The sequence below is a fragment of the Lynx rufus genome, unplaced genomic scaffold, assembly GCF_022079265.1.
Source record: "Lynx rufus isolate CCGP_SWC_20201006 ecotype Redwood Valley unplaced genomic scaffold, mLynRuf1.p SCAF_7, whole genome shotgun sequence".
Classification (NCBI taxonomy): Eukaryota; Metazoa; Chordata; class Mammalia; order Carnivora; family Felidae; genus Lynx; species Lynx rufus.
Genome location: NW_025814889.1, coordinates 117706354 through 117722768, shown reverse-complemented (window position 1 = coordinate 117722768; position 16415 = coordinate 117706354). Strand labels below are relative to the sequence as shown.

General features: G+C 34.7%; 1 protein-coding gene across 1 annotated transcript in view; it reads right to left on the bottom strand.

The window, feature by feature from the left end:
• The window catches only part of CFAP54 (cilia and flagella associated protein 54), a 290869-nt gene that overhangs the window by 157281 nt on the left and 117173 nt on the right, over positions 1–16415 (bottom strand). The window contains exons 27-32 of the mRNA XM_047065944.1: positions 15667–15795; positions 13892–14006; positions 12052–12141; positions 11399–11525; positions 5833–5947; positions 4723–4823 (exon numbers count right to left, since the gene is read on the bottom strand). Of these exons, the coding sequence (XP_046921900.1) occupies positions 4723–4823; positions 5833–5947; positions 11399–11525; positions 12052–12141; positions 13892–14006; positions 15667–15795 (677 nt within the window). The remainder of the gene's footprint in view (positions 1–4722; positions 4824–5832; positions 5948–11398; positions 11526–12051; positions 12142–13891; positions 14007–15666; positions 15796–16415) is intronic.

The following is a 16415-nucleotide window of genomic DNA, read 5'->3' as shown; positions in this document are numbered from 1 at the left end:
AATTATATTCCTATACAAAAGAATAAAAGCATTCAGAAATGTAATTTTAAAACACTGTTTACACTAATACCAAAAAGCATTTATCTGACATAGCTAATGAAAGATGTATGGCGTCTTTATGGAAAATATCATAAAAATTTACTGAAATATATTAAATAAGACCTAGGTATGTGGTCTGTATACTAATAGAAAAAATCAATATTGGGAGAAAAAAAATTCCCAAACCCATCTATATATTCAAACCTATCTCTATCAATATCATGAGTTTTTTGTATTACTTGACAAGCTATTCCAAACTACTCTGTGGAAGAATATCCAAGACTTCTTCAATATTGTGATATTGGCCCATGAATAGATAAACAGACTAAAGGATAGAAAAGAGAGCTCAAAACTACATATATGAAAACTTGCTAAATGACAAAAGTGACAGTGATGGCAGAATAGACTATTCAATAAATGGCTAATAACAACTACTCAATAAATGAGACTAGACACTTGGGTACCTGTACCAAAACTACAAAAGATGGGGAAGGAGATTCTTCCTTTCACGATTCACAAAAATAAATTACACTTAGATGAAACTTCTAAATGTGAAAATCTAAAATTTAAATTCACAGTGAAAATACCTTTACTACCTTGTTCAAAAACAATAAAGAGAATTGTTGACACATTTGATTCCATCAACAATTATAACTTTTGATTTAAAAAAGAAAACTTTTAGGATGCCCGGTGGGTCAGTCTGTTAAGCATCCAACTCTTGATTTCAGCTCAGGTCATGATCTCACAGTTTGTGAGAGCAAGCCCCACATCAAGCTCTGCACTGATGTGCACAAAGCCTGCAATTCTCTCTTACTCGCTCTTTCTGCCCCTCCCCAGCTCACACTCATAGTCTCTGTCTCTGTCTCTCTTTCTCTGTTTCAATAAATAAATAAACATTTTAAAATAAGAAAAAAGAAAACTTTTAACATGTAAATAGATAAGCCAAAAACTGAGAAAAGCATTAGTATCCAAATTTCTAAAAATAAATGAGAAAACAAGTTTTTAAATGTACAAAGGATCTAAACAAGCAGCCTTGAGAACAGAAAAACCCCAGGATCTAATTAAAACATGAAAAGACTCCTAATCTCATTAGTAAACAAAGAAATTAAAATGAAAATAACAATGAGATAAATTTTCACAATTCAACAATCCACAAAAATTTGAAAATGTGATAATAACACCAACTGTTGGTAAAGACATTGAATACTGGAAACCTGACACACCACTGATGAAAATTTAAGAGCAACTTAGCAATATCTAGTAATGTGAAAGATGTTCATATCTTGGGAACTGTACTCCTATGTATTTACCCCAGAAACTCTCAACATTTGCATACAAGAGCTTTGTACAAGAATGACCTTTGCACTACTGTTTACATCAGGGAAAACTTGGGAAACAATTTAAATATCCATTTACAGGATACTAAATAAATGAATTTTTATTTATTCATGCAATGGAATACTCTACAGTAGTAAAATGAGTAACTAGACATATATAATCAACATTAAAAATCTCAAAAGTGTAGTATTGAGGGAAAGGAGCAAAATGGCAAAGCAAATTGTAAAAAAGTACTACACATTATTTAGGAGTATATACGTATTCAATTGAAGTATAAAATGGGGTGCCTGGGTAGCTCAGTTGGTTAAGCGTCTGACTTTGGCTCAGGTCATGATCTCGCAGTTTGTGAGTTCTGTGCTGACAGCCTGGAGCCTGCTTCAGATACTGTGTCCCCCCTCTCTCTTTGCCCCACCCCTGCTTATACTCTGTCTCTCTCTGTCTTTCAAAAATGAATAAACATTTTAAAAAAACATTCAATTGAAGTATTAAGTCACTTGTGATAAGCATGATAAATGACAATTTTGGTTAGTATTACTTCTGGTTTTTACAAGGGACAAAAATGCATTCCGAAAAGGATGCATGAGACTTTCAACTGTGTTTCAAAGTTTTATATTTTAAACTGCATATAAAAAACTGTACATGTTTTTTGTTATATTACTTTCTATGCTCATCTAAAATATGTCATCTTTCAGGTCATGTTAGTGGGGTATTGGGAAACTTTTCAATTAGCAATAATTGCATCTTAGATAAACCTCATTGGCTATGATATTACCACTGCCTGATGGAGAGTTTCGAGCAACAGTCATTAAGGATACTCACTGGGCCTCAGAAAAGAAATCATCAGTGAGACTCTTCACAGAGATAAGAGTTAAAACAGAATCAGTGAGAGATGAAGAATACAATAAACGAGATTGGAAACAAGTTTGACACAAGGAACAGCAGGTTGGAAAAGCAGAGGAAAGAATTAATGCCCTACAATATAAAATAATGGAAAATAATGAAGTTGAACAAAGAGAGAAAGAAGAACTATGCAACATGAGAATAGATTTAGGGAACTCAGTGACTCCATAAAATGTAATAACATTCATATTATAGGAGTCTCAGAAGAAGGAGAAAGAGAAAGGCAGGCAGAAAATTATTCTAAGAAATAACAGAAAACTTCCTAATCTGAAGAAGGAAGAGACATCCAGATCCAGGAGGCACAGATAACTCCCACTGAAATCAACAAAAGCAGTCCAACACCAAGACATATTACAATTACATTTGCAAAAATATAGTGATAAAGAAAAAAATCTTAAAAGCAGCAGGATAAAAGAAGTCCTTAACTTACAAGGGAAAACTCCTAAGGCTAGCTGGAGATTTCTCAACAGAAAGTTGGCAAGTCAGAAGGGAGTGGCATGATATATTTAAAGTGCCAAGCGGGAAAACTCTGCAGCCAAGAATACTCTATCCAGCAAGGCTATCATTCAGAATAGAAGGAGAAATAAAGAGTTTCCCAGACAAACAAAAACTAAAGGAGTTCATGACCACTAAACCAGCCCTGTAAGAAATATTAAAGGGGACTCTCTGAGAGGGAAAGAAAGACCAAAAGTGACAAAGACGAAAAAGGAAACAGAAAATCTCCAGAGACAATAACAAAACAAGTAATAAAATGGCACTAAATACATACCTATCAATAATTACTTTGATTGTAAATGGACTAAAGACCCATCTATATGCTGCCTATAAGACACTCACTTTAGACCTAAAGACACCTCCAGATTAAAAGTGAAGGCGGAGAAACATTTATCATGAAAATGGATGTCAAAAGAAAGTCGGAGTAGCGATACTTGTATCAGACAAGCTAGACTTTTTTGTTCTTTTTTTGTTTTTACTCTGCTTTGGTATTAGGGTAGTACTGGCCTCATGGAATGATTTTGAATGTGTTCCTCCTATTCCATTATTTGAAAGATTTTGATAAAGATTGTCATTACTTATTTTTTTTTAATGTTTGGTAGAACTTAGCAATGAAACCAAGTAGTATTGGGCTTTTCTGTTCCGGGATATTTTTTATTCTTAATTCAATTTTCATTCTTGTTGTTGGGCTAAGAATATTTCTTACTTCTTAGATTCAAGATTCATGATTCAGAGTTTTGGTAACTTGTTTTTTTTTTAGGAATTATCTGGGGTTTTTTTCCAAGTTATCTGATTTGTTAGTATACAATTGCTTATAGTAATCTGTTATCACACTATGCATTTTTTGTAGTTATTTGTTCTATTGTTTTCTCTTCCATTTCTCATTTTGGTTTTTGAGTCTTTTTTTTTCTTAGTTAATGCAGTTAAAGCATTGCCAATTTTGTTTATTGTTTGGAAAAACTGGTCATTACTTTCAATGTTATGTTATTGTTATTCTGGTCTCTATTTTATTTATTTATGACTTTTCTTTGTTATTTCTTTCCTCTACTAAATTTCAGTAAAGTTTCTTCTTTTTTAGTTCCTTGTGGTATAATGTTAAGTTGTTTCCTTGCACTTTTTTTCTTAATGTAAGCATTTATAGCATTAAAAATGTCATAATTTAAATTTTTGTTTAATGTTTATATATTTTTGAGAGACAGAGACAGAATGTGAGTGGGGGAGGGGCAGAGAGAGAGAGAAAGACACAGAATCCGAAAAGGCTCCAGGCTCTGAGCTGTCAGCACAGAGACCGACATGGGGCTCAAACTCACAAGCCGTGAGATCATGACCTGAGCCGAAGTTGGACACTCAACCGATCTAGCCTCCCAGATGCCCCAAAAATGTCATAATTTAAATAAAGAAAATAAAGGAACAGTCAAACAGATAGTAGGCAAATACCAACAAAAACAAAGTGAGAGTGGTTCTATTATGCATATGTTGCTCTTAAGATCCAAATTACTAAATAAAGAAGGACATTTTATATATATAATGACGGTACGATATATAAAGAATATATAAGAATCATAAGTTCATACTCATAAAAATAGATGCTAAACATTTCATCATGATAAGTTTTATGGTTTCAGTTTTATGAACAAGAACATCAGGCCCACTAATAATTAAAAGTAATTTACCAGTCAGGTTCTTGACCACCCTACCTAAACTACTACCTCCACCCAAGGCCAGTTACTCTAGGCATATCATCCTGTTCATTTATTTTATAAAACTTATCAGAATGTTAAATTGTCTTGTTTATTTGTGTGTTCACTTATTTAGTGTGTTCCTATCATTAATATGTAAGTTCCCCAAGGGCCGTGATCTTATCTATCTAGTCTACCAGTGTATCCCCAATGCCCAAAATAATGCCAACCACATAGTAAACATTTATGGAATTAATTAATCAATTAATACCTTTCATGTTCCATCATTTCAGCAATAGATGGATTTTTAGAAAAAAATTCTCTTAGAGTTTCCTTTCTTTTACTTCTTTTTCTTGGCATCATTTCTATAGTCTTAATATAGGAGATAACAAAAATGTTACAAATTAAATCTAAACTATGAACACAATATTATAATTTATTCATACTCTAATGTTTATCTCTTGACAATGAAATACAGTGATATCTTTATAACTTTCAATTAAAATTACTATCAAAAGAAACAAAACAATATACGACTATAAAAATATCCACATGGAGAGGAGCCTAGCTGGCTCAGTTGGTTAATTGTTCAACTTCAGCTCAGGTCATGATCTCACGGCTTATGAGTTCGAGCCCCATGTCGGACTCTGTACTGACAGCTCAGAGCCTGGAGCCTGCTTTGGATTCTGTGTCTCCCTCTCTCTGCCCCTCTCCTGCTCACATTCTGTCTCTCTCTCAAAAATAAAGAAACATTAAAATTTTTTTAAAATATCCACATGGGGGGCGCCTGGGTGGCTCAGTCGGTTGAGCGTCCGACTTTGGCTCAGGTCATGATCTCGCAGTCTGTGAGTTCGAGCCCCGCATCGGGCTCTGTGCTGACAGCTCAGAGCCTGGAGCCTGCTTCAGCTTCTGTGTCTCCCTCTCTCTCTGCCCCTCCCCCTCTCATGCTATGTCTCTCTCTCTCTCTCTCTCTCTCTCCCTCTGTCTGTCAAAAATAAATAAGCATAAATTTTTTTAAAAAAAATATCCACATGGTAACTTAAGAATTATAATGTATTATATAATAATAATATTGTTTATTGGTATTTCCTTCTGTTTCTTTTTTTTTTTTTCTCTCTTAAGAAAGAGAGAGCAGGGGAGGGACAGAGGAAAAGGGAGAGAGAAAGAATCGTAAGTAGGCTCCATACCCAGCATGGAGCCCAATGCAGGGCTTGATCTCATGACGATGAGATCACAATCTAAGCCAAAATAGGAATCGGGCACTTAACCAATTGAGCTACCCACGCACCCCTATTTCATATTATAATAAATACAATGCAGCCAATCATTTCTAGATACATGAATCTCTTAATTTCATTAACTTAAAATTCAAAACTCTTACTCTTCCAATCTCCATTACTGCAGCTTTGAACTTCTTCAAAGGTTTGCCTGTCTTTTTACACAAAATATTGTCTTTATATTTTGTTCTTTTAATTCCAAGTAGGGATTCATTCCTCCTAATACAAAAATAAAAAGTCAGTTAAAAGGATCTGTAAGAATTTACAAAACTATCCCAAAGCAATAAATCTTTAATGAATGTTGTCACTGAAATCGTATGAGAAGAATGTCCAAAACTGTTTGTGTCTCATGCATAAATTAGACTGTGATATTCCTGATCATCAAGGAATAACTGCCCTCTCGAAAGAGCAAAATGTAATTCATACCATAACATATGATGAGAGCTGATGTATGACATAGAAGAAACAGAATTGAACTGAAAATAAAACAACATGAACACATCCCTTTAAAACTGAAAAGATAACTACATAAGAGTTTCCCTGGACAAGCTATCTTGCTACCAACAGATTTCAGTCTCTTTGGTTCCATCATGTCAAGGCTCTTAGCTGTTACCATGTTCTGAATACCAACAGGTGCTAAGCATTTTATGTGACTATGAAAACTTATCCCCTCCTCCAATGACTTGTAGAAGTTCTTAACCTCATTTTTTCAATCAGCCATGGGCCCCTAAGGTAATCCAGGCCCTTCCAGCACTGTGAAGTCTCTCATTATCCCTCCTTCTATTGATACTTATCATCTACCGTCCCTGAAATTTCTATTTTTTCTAAAATTTATATTTCTTTGGGTAGGTATTTGCTAATTCCAGCAAAACCCTGCTATCACATGATAAATGAGATCCAAAAACTTAAATTGAATAAAATTTAAGGCTAATGAAATGGAAGGCTAATGAAATGACTGGGTGAGTCTGGATAACTAGTTACAGGAGTTGGGGTTTCAAATTCACCTTGGTCCCAATGGCTGTTGGCCACTTATTTCAATTTTAATGAAGATGATCCTGGATCCTATGGTTGGTTGGGACTCCAGCCCAGCTGCAGCAGTTCCAAGAGTCCCCCAGTTAGTTGGCATTCGTTTTGGCAAATGTTTTGTCTCCATCAACTAGGAAGCTTGGACCAGTGACCACTGGGGACTTGGGGAAACACCCTGTGCAACTTGCATCTGGAAACTGGTTGCCTGCTATTTTCCAAGCAGGTTGGTCTCTTCTCTATCCCCTGCCTCACCCACCCTCCAGAATGCTTGACCTGGTTTCTGTTACTGCAGAAAGATACAGGAAGGAGAGAAGGTCATGGATATACACTTGCCATCTTCCAATTTTCTCAACATTCGCCTCCATGCTCTGCAGAATTCTCACCCACTGAATCAATTAAACTCCTCCCACTTCCTGACCTCATCAAAGAATGCTTCCTCCTAGCTTTTTATTTTGTTTATGGTATGTTATGAAAAATGGGATTTTTAAATTTTTATGTAGTGTTATTGATCTTTGATTTCATGGCTTATTCATTATTTTAATTACTTACATCAACACCTGTTTCTGACTAAAAACATTGAATCCCAATGCCTATCTGCCTATAATTTCAAAAACAGAACTCTGTTATACTTTATCTGATAATACAAATCTCTCTTTTGCTCTTTTTTATTTTTCAAATATATTTCATTATTCTAGGTCATTCCATAAAATGAATTTTATTAGAATTACATTAAACCAATAAATTAATTTGAAGATAATAGAAATTAAAGTAGTCCACTGCCCATCAAATAATGTACTATGTCTCTCCATTTATTCAAGTCATTTTCAAAAATATCCCTTAGTGAACATGTTTGATCTTCTTTTATTAGCCTAAGTCTCCTCACAAATCCTGATAAATTTAATCCCATGCTTCATAGAAATGGGATCATTTTTCCATTATACTGTCTAGTTGATATAGGAGAGCTATTGGCTTTGCATCTAGCTATCCTGTGGAATTCTCTAATTAGTTCTGATAGTTACTGGTTAATTAGCTTAAGTTTTAAAAAATAATTATTTGCAAATAGCAATCACTTTATCTCCTTTTCAGAGTACTTCACTGAAGAATTCATTTGACAAACATTTTGGAGACCCTATTTTGTGATAATCACATGAATTCTAATCTTAAATTCTATTTCTTATTTAATGCTCTGGCAAGAACTTTCACAACAATGTTAAATGATAGAAGGAATAAGTTTCCTTGTTAAAAAGCTAATTTGAACAGAAAATATTCTTCTACACCTAATTTGCCAGGAATGGTTGTTGAATTTCACCACATGACTTTTTAGCATATGCTACAGGCTCCTTTGACTACCAGTAATAATTACATTTGCAGATTTCCTACTACATTTATATTGAGAATAAGATCTACATTTTCAATGCTGAATTTATAAGCTAGTACTTTACGAATTTTTGTTTCTATATACTACTGATTTAGAATTGACTATTTTTAAAATTCTTTTTATAAAGCTGCTATCAGAGACTGGTGTGATAAATTTAGTAGGAAACTTTAAACCCATGTGCTGAAATAGCTTTATGTAAAGTAAAAATTATCTGTTCCTTTAAAATATGAAAGAAGTAGCCTAAAAAAAATCTGAACTATTCAATTTTTTACTATTTCAATCAATTCTTATTTAAAAAATTCCAGATTATCATCATTTTCAATTAGAAATTTCTAATTTATTCATATTAAATTGTATATGCTATTATCTAATGGTTGTTTAACTGCTTCCAAATGTATGATTATTACCTCTGTGGATTACTTGTATTTCACTTTCTCTTATTACGGTGGCTGGAAATTTGCCTAATTTATTCTTATCTTCAAAGAACTAGTTCTAGTAGTTACCAATTAAATGATTTTGAAACCATTATTTAATTTCAACTTTTATTTTTATTTTCTTTTTTTGCTTTCTTAGATTTATTTCATTTTTCTAATTGCTTGAGTTCAATGAAAGTTCATTTGATTTTATTTTTAATTTTTAGTAATAGAGGCTTCTAAAGCTAAAAATTTCTCTATTTTGAGTACTTTTGATGTTAGGGTTTCTCATTATCATTAACTTTCAAAAGTATACTTTCAGTTAGATTTCTTTTTTGATCCAATAATTACATATGCCAGTATTTTTTTATAAAATTTCAGTTTTAGGGGCACCTGGGTGGCTCAGTCTGTTTAAGCGTCCAACTTGGGCTCAGGTCATGATCTTACAGCTCGTGAGTTCAAGTCCCACATCAGGCTCTGTGCTGCCAGCTCAGAGCCTGGAGCCTGCTTCAGATTCTGTGTCTCCCTCTCTCTTTGCCCCTCCCCCATTCGCACTCTGTCTCTCTCTCTCTTTCTTAAGAATAAATTAACGTTAAAAATTTTCAGTTTTATTATACTGTAAAACTATGTGGTCTTTACAAATTTTACTCTAGGTTATCTATTGAGCCTTATTCTGCAACTTAAATATTACTTTTTAAATATTACTTTTTTAAAAAAATTACTTATTAAAAAATATTACTTTTTAAAAAACTAATGAGTGCTTTAAAAGGTGTTTAGTCTCGATTGGCTATATATATTAAATTAATCTTACTAATTATATGCATGTTCTGTGTTCTTTTTATTTCTTTCTAAAGTAGCATGTTCAACTGTCTCAATATTATTATATTTCTGTCAAATCAATCTTGTCTTCTCAGCAGTTACTTCCATATACATTGTTTTTTTTTTAATATAGAACATGAAAATTCATGGGGGCCTGAGTGGCTCAGTTGATTAAGTGTTGGACTCTTGATTTTGGCTCAGGTCATGACTTGATCTTATGGTCGTGGGATCTGCCCACTTTGGGCTCTGTGCTGGCAGCTTAGAGCCTGCTTAGAATTCTCCCTCTCACTCTCTCTCTGCCCCTCCCCACTCATGTTCACTTTCTCTTTCTCTCTCAAAATAGATAACATTAAAAAAAAAATAACATGAAAATTTATGAAATACCTTTCCATTGTCATTTATAAGCATGATTGGTAGAATCACCCACTTTGAATGTGAAAAGGTAGAATTAAAAATAAGTAACACAGAGATTATTCTTTTTTCTTTTTGAAAGAGTTTCCTTTTTATTTTTATTTTTTATTTTTTAGAGAGAGAGAGAGCACACATAAGTGGGGGAAAGGAACAGAGAAAGAGAGAGAATCCTATTAGGCTCCACACTCAGCGAAGAGCCCCCAACATGGGGCTCAATCCCACGATCCTGGGATCATGACCTGAGCTGAAATCAAGGGTCAGACTGAAATCAAGGGTCAGATGCTCAACTGACTGAGCCACACTGGTGCCCTGAATTATTCTCTAAAATATTACTGGTACAATTGATAAGCTGGGGTTGGTGGGGGGGGGGGGGGGGGTGTGGAGAACCTGAAGTTTAATCTAAATCCCCACACCAAAATAAATTCCACATGGATTAAAAGATTAAATATAAATCATGAAACCATAAAATTGGAAGAAAACACAGCTGCACATTTTTCTGTTGCAGAAAATCTTTTTTGTGCAAAACTATGTTAAGCATATGAACATAAAAAGAAAATAGGTATTACTATCCAGGTAGAAATCAGTTTTGCATCTGTTCCTCCTCTATATTCCCTGAGTTGGAGAAGAACATCCTAAAACATCTGCTCAGACTTGAAAATTGAAATCATTATCGGGGCGCCTGGGTGGCGCAGTCGGTTAAGCGTCCGACTTCAGCCAGGTCACGATCTCGCGGTCCGTGAGTTCGAGCCCCGCGTCAGGCTCTGGGCTGATGGCTCAGAGCCTGGAGCCTGTTTCCGATTCTGTGTCTCCCTCTCTCTCTGCCCCTCCCCGTTCATGCTCTGTCTCTCTCTGTCCCAAAAATAAATAAACGTTAAAAAAAAAATAAAAAAATAAAAAAAAAAAAAGAAATCATTATGAACTTAGTCACACTGTTCAATCTCCAACCTTGAGTCTTTTGTTACACCACTGGTCAATGATTCTAAGCCACTTACTCTGTTTTCCTCTTTCAAAATATCTACTATTCTTAGGTTGGACCCCCACAATCAGCCCTCCAAATTTCACCATACACCAAATGTCTTCTGATTCTCTTTGGTATTAACAATGTTATTTGTAGCTTCCAAACTTCTAATTTCAGCTCTCATTTTTTTTTAAATTTAATAGAACTTTCTGACTAATTCTCTGAATACCGTAACCTGTGAAATTTAATGAAAGCAATTTCCTCCTTTATCACTTGAAAATATGAAGCACATAAATTCCAAGCTTTTTTTTCTAATAAATGAAGTGCCTGTTTTAGGAAGAATGTTTTTCTACATGTTTTTCTGAGAATGTTTCCCTTTTGCTGCCATGTTTTAAATAGACCTCATGTTATTGATGCTTCTTTTTACTAAAATGAGAGACAGATCAATGCATAATGGTGAAAGGGAAGACCAGTTGTTGGAAGAAAATGTTTAGTTATTTATCTATTTACACACACAGACATAAATCCTTACTGTCTCCTAAGTGGCTGTTTACCCCACACTACGTGCATACTCCACCATCTTTTCCATCCACTTTATACATCTTAAAATGACAATGTTACCTCTTTTCAAGCTTTAAATATTATAAAATATGTACTACAAATACCTTTTTAAGAAGTCATAAACAGGATTTGTTATCTCCACCATAAGATGAAATTTTTCATCGTTCATACATTTTAGCATAACTTGTGTAAAGAATTCTAGGAATCTAGGTCTCTGCTTAAATTTCATAACTGTGAAAACAAAGAAATGTATAGCAGTAAATGTGTCAAGAACTCCTGTCTTTCCAAGATCAAATAATCCTTTATGGTCTATATTTCATTTGTTTTCCAAATATCTCAGTGTTGAAAATTAGTTCATAAAAGTTGCCTCTAATGTCAGACAAGTTGGGGGGAAAAGTGCTAATTATCAAAATTACTAGTTATCCTAATTTTTATTCTCACTCTGAGCTAAGCAATAATGCTGCTATTTCTTCATAGCTGGACTTGACAATCACTCACATTTTTCAATTACCTAGTACTCATAAGCTTCATAACATCACTCACTACCAAAATAAGTCACCATCAAAGTTCTGTCTTTCCAGATTTTAAATCATATTACTTGACAACCAATAGTTATTTTGTGTTATTCTAAACAGGTAAGAACTCAAAACCTTCTGTCTAGAAAAGTGAGATCTTTCAGACAACAACAAAATCCACACAATAAATGATCTTCAATAGAAAATCGAGTGAACAGCACATATACGTTTAGGTCACCTACCTTCTTTCACAGCACCTTTGACCGACCAGTTTAAAACAATAGGGTAAAGAAATACAGGGTCCTCTGTTCCTGAGAGTTCAGTTGTAACATCTAAGGTTTAAAAAATTAGTAAGTTGTAGGTTCTGTTTAACGTGAATAACCAAAAATGAAAATTCTTTGGAAGAATGTTCAAGCATTCATTCTAAATTATGTGCTTTCAAAATATCAACTACATCATTATATTTGGGGGCATTAAAAACTTCAGTGATCTTAGTTATTTTCCTTTCATTTTTCCCCCTAAAAGCCAAGGAGATCACCACCAAAGAGATGAAGAGTTTCTAAAGCTTGAGTCTCTCATATTCAATGGCTGTCATATTACCAGCAAACCCCAGACTCAGAAACATACCAATTATGTTAACTTTATTTTTACAAAATTACTTTTAAAAGACCATAAAATATAGAATAATGAACAGCACAGCCACTGGAGCAAGGCTGCCTGGGTTCAAATTCTAACACCAACAATTTTTAGTTATGAGACCTTGTTAAGTTACTCATCTTCTCTGTGCCTCAGGTTCTTTACCTTTAAAATGAGCATAAGAGTAGCTCCCTCATATGGTTGTTATATAAGGGCCATATGAGTTTCAATATGTATAAAACACTTAAAATACTTCCTGGCACACAGAAAGTACTGTACAAAACTATTATTTTATGATTGTTTTGTTATTAAATCTGTTGTTTGGCTAGTAACATTACATTGTGCTTCTTAGTAAAATGTTTTTACTGACAAAATAAAAATAATTCACATCTCTAAAACACTTCACATTTTAAAGAATTATATTTTTATAATGAGACAATTACAGCTTTCCCAAAGCTAGGTTTACTGGTTGTGTGAATAATAGAGCATTGGGTTCAATTCATTAATTCAACTCAAAACAGACTTTGAAGAGAGAGAGAGAGAGAGAGAGAGATCCAGGTCAGGGAATTGTGATCCCAGATAGAACTGAGGCACACTAAGAGAGGTGAGGTCAGGACACAGAATTCTGCAAGTAGTCAGTTCCAGGAAGGCTGAGGGGCCAAAAGTAGAACCTCCTACTTGAGGAAAATGTGGAGAGAAAAGGTACTCTCTTATTCTTCCAGAAGGTTTGAAGTACCTGCTAAAAAGCAGGTGATAATATTTATCATCACTAGAAACTAAATCAATTTCTTAAGCAGATTTCCAAACTGCAAACTCCAAAATTCTAATCACTGTATGCACAGTGGTCCATTTTGAAATTCCTATTTGGCACAATGACCTAAAACTAAACCACTCTTTCACTTGAGCAGACTGTGGTTCAAATCACTCACTCATTAACACACTTCACGCTATCCTTTTATTTCTGTTACATTTCTGCCTTTGAAAGAGTAGTGATTCTCAATTTTGCGCTCCCCTCACCAATACACTTGGCAACATTTGCCTCCCAGTTGATTGTCAAAGCAGGGAAGATGGCGTGCCAAGCATCTAGGTAGAGGACAGGGATGCCGCTCATCATCCTAGGGTACTCCACAGCAAAGAATTAGCTGACCCAAATCGACAAGAATGTCGAGGCTGAGAAACCCTGCTTTAGAATCAAAAATAAGCCAGCTATGTAATCCTAAATAAATCACTTAATCTTCATGAACCACATCAGAAAAAAAGCAGTTAGCAATCCATTATTAACACAGTATTTTTAGGATTAATGAAATAATGTAAAAGCACCTTAAAGGATTTATTTACCAAATGCTAATCTCATCTTAATCCTTTTAACAAAATAGTTTCTTATTTAAAAAAAAAAAAAACATAATGCCAAGTAGAAGTATACAGAAAGAAAAAAAAAATGACTACATTGCTTCGTCAGTTTAAGTAGGTGGGTCTCCAACAAGGCCAGCTGTTCATTTATTTTTTCAGGTAATAATATCTGCTGTGGCTTCTTAGGCTTGTAAGACTTCTTAGAAGAACCCTAAAAACATTGGTTAAGTGTCAGAACGTACTTCAACATGTTTCAACAATTGTCACTTTGAAGTAATAATCTTTAAATTACGATTTCATACTTTCACGCCTGGTGGATAAAAACTACAATCTACATGGCTAGGTGATACAAATGAATAATTAATAATAACAGTCATTTCATCCCAACTAAATGACAAACACAATACTCAGTATTTTATGGAGATTAAACAAAATATTTCTTCTCTTCCCCTCTCCCTTCTTTCCAGTAACTTCTACACCCCAAAACCCCAACTAGCACCATCCCTTCAACCTATACACACTTTTCTGAAAGCAGCTGAGGGTAGAGCTCTAAAAAATCCTCAAAAGAAAACTCCCATCTTGCCCTCAGAAATGTATTCCTTTTTCCCTTTTCTTCTTTCCTTTCTTTTTTCCCAGAGGAGCTTCTTTACAACTAAGCTAATTGCCTTTGCTGCTTTGCCTTTCATTGAAACATAACAAGATCTGCAATTAGTGGATTAAGTATTAGTGGATCTGTGCTCAGTCTCCCCACCATGTTTTCAACAGTCTGAGCCTGAGAACTGAAGTGTTAATGTCTCCTGTTCTCAAACAAACAAACAAACAACCCTCCCAAGCCCCTACAGGCTTAAAGCGTCCTTGAGGGGCTATAACAATTTCTGACTCATAAATTAGGCATTAGCTTCTCGGTCCCTACAGTCTTAGAAAGAAGTATCACAACATTCCACTGGGCTTGGGGCTCCATGGAAGGACACATGGGGTCCTGCCCTGCAATGATGTGAAGGAATAGGCTCATGAGTCAAGGCCTGGGTGACATAAAGGGCCTGGCGGCTGATGGACTCTGACAGTGAACAACAGTTGGTGGAAAAAAACCCTCAAAATGCATCCAGCTTAATCAAAACTCTCTCTAAACAAAATGACCCTTCACCCCCCAAAAAAGTATTATGGCTTAACAAAATTCATCCAGTAAAACAGTGGTAGTTTTTGAAGCTTTTTGTGGCAAGCACACTTACTTTGGCATATAATTCATTATATAATAGAGATAGAGATGGGGCCAGTCCAACAGAAACAGAGTCTAGGGTTGACAGTCTCTCTCCCCACCCCAGTCAGTGAATTAGTAGGCTTCAAGTAATTCCTAGTGCTCGTCAGAAATGAAGCAACATTTCAAAATTTGATCTATAAAAACACATAACCGTATGGTTTCAAGAAAAGGCAATACAATGGGAGGCAGATACTAAAAAGTAGTCTTAGACATTAGCAGTTTCATAAAGAAGACAATTTAGGTGACACAATGAGGTTAGGAAAAATCTGTGAACAAACTAAAAAGCTCTGACGGGTATTTACTACATTCGCTGACCCACCCAGAATCATAAAATCAATTTGGGAGAGACTTTACAGGGCTTTTAGTCCCCTGTCCAGCTGGGCATAGGAAGCTCTATCAACACCTGATGGTCAGTACTAGCGAGAGAAGCTCTTCGGTATTCCAGCATGGATGCTTCTAAATAAGGAAACTCTTTGCTATATACCACTTTTTGTTTATATAAATATGACAAATTTGAAACTAGTCAATTTTCTAGCACATTTGCTAATATCACATGACACTTAAAAGACTCATATAAGTATATGTTTTAAGACAAGAAACAAAAATCAATTACCTCCTCTTGTGTTTCTTCTTGGTCAGTCACACCAAATAGAGATTTGCACCCTGATGTGATGTCTAACATCTTTTTTCCATAATTTATAATCATAACTGCCAGGTCATATTCTTTCCATGAACGCAGAATCTAATTGAAAATATTTATTAATTATAATTAAATATTATTAATTACCCCTTGTCTATTTTCAAGTGTCATCCACCATCTTTCATAAACTCAAAAGTCCCATTAATGTTTGGGTCTAAGAATTCCCCTGATTTTGTTAAGGAAACTGGTAATTTACCTCCAGATTATATTTCCCCACAATTAAAGCTGCATGATTCCACTGCTTTAAATAAAGGACAAAATAACAAGATTATCTCCTCAATAATGAATTTTCCATATTTCTGGGACATATAACCACATATGTTTCGGTATAGGAAGTTAACTGTTAAGAAAATATTTCCACTTAACACATCCATGTTAAAACAAAATCATTCTAAAAAGTCCATATAACCACCTCCTCCTGTCTTGAGTTGCTTTCTATGTAAAATGGCATAGAAATGTCTGGGTTAGGGGGTGATTTAAGAATGGTAAATGATTCATAAGACATTCTAGTGGTGGACTAGACTAGAGACAAGCTGTGTTGGGCAGATTCTCCATGAACCAGAGCTGCAACAGACGCTGCAATCATAAAAAGGGGAGCTGCTCTCATCCACAATTTGTTACTAATTACTATTCTTTGGCCTTCTCTAGCCTGGCCCTTACCT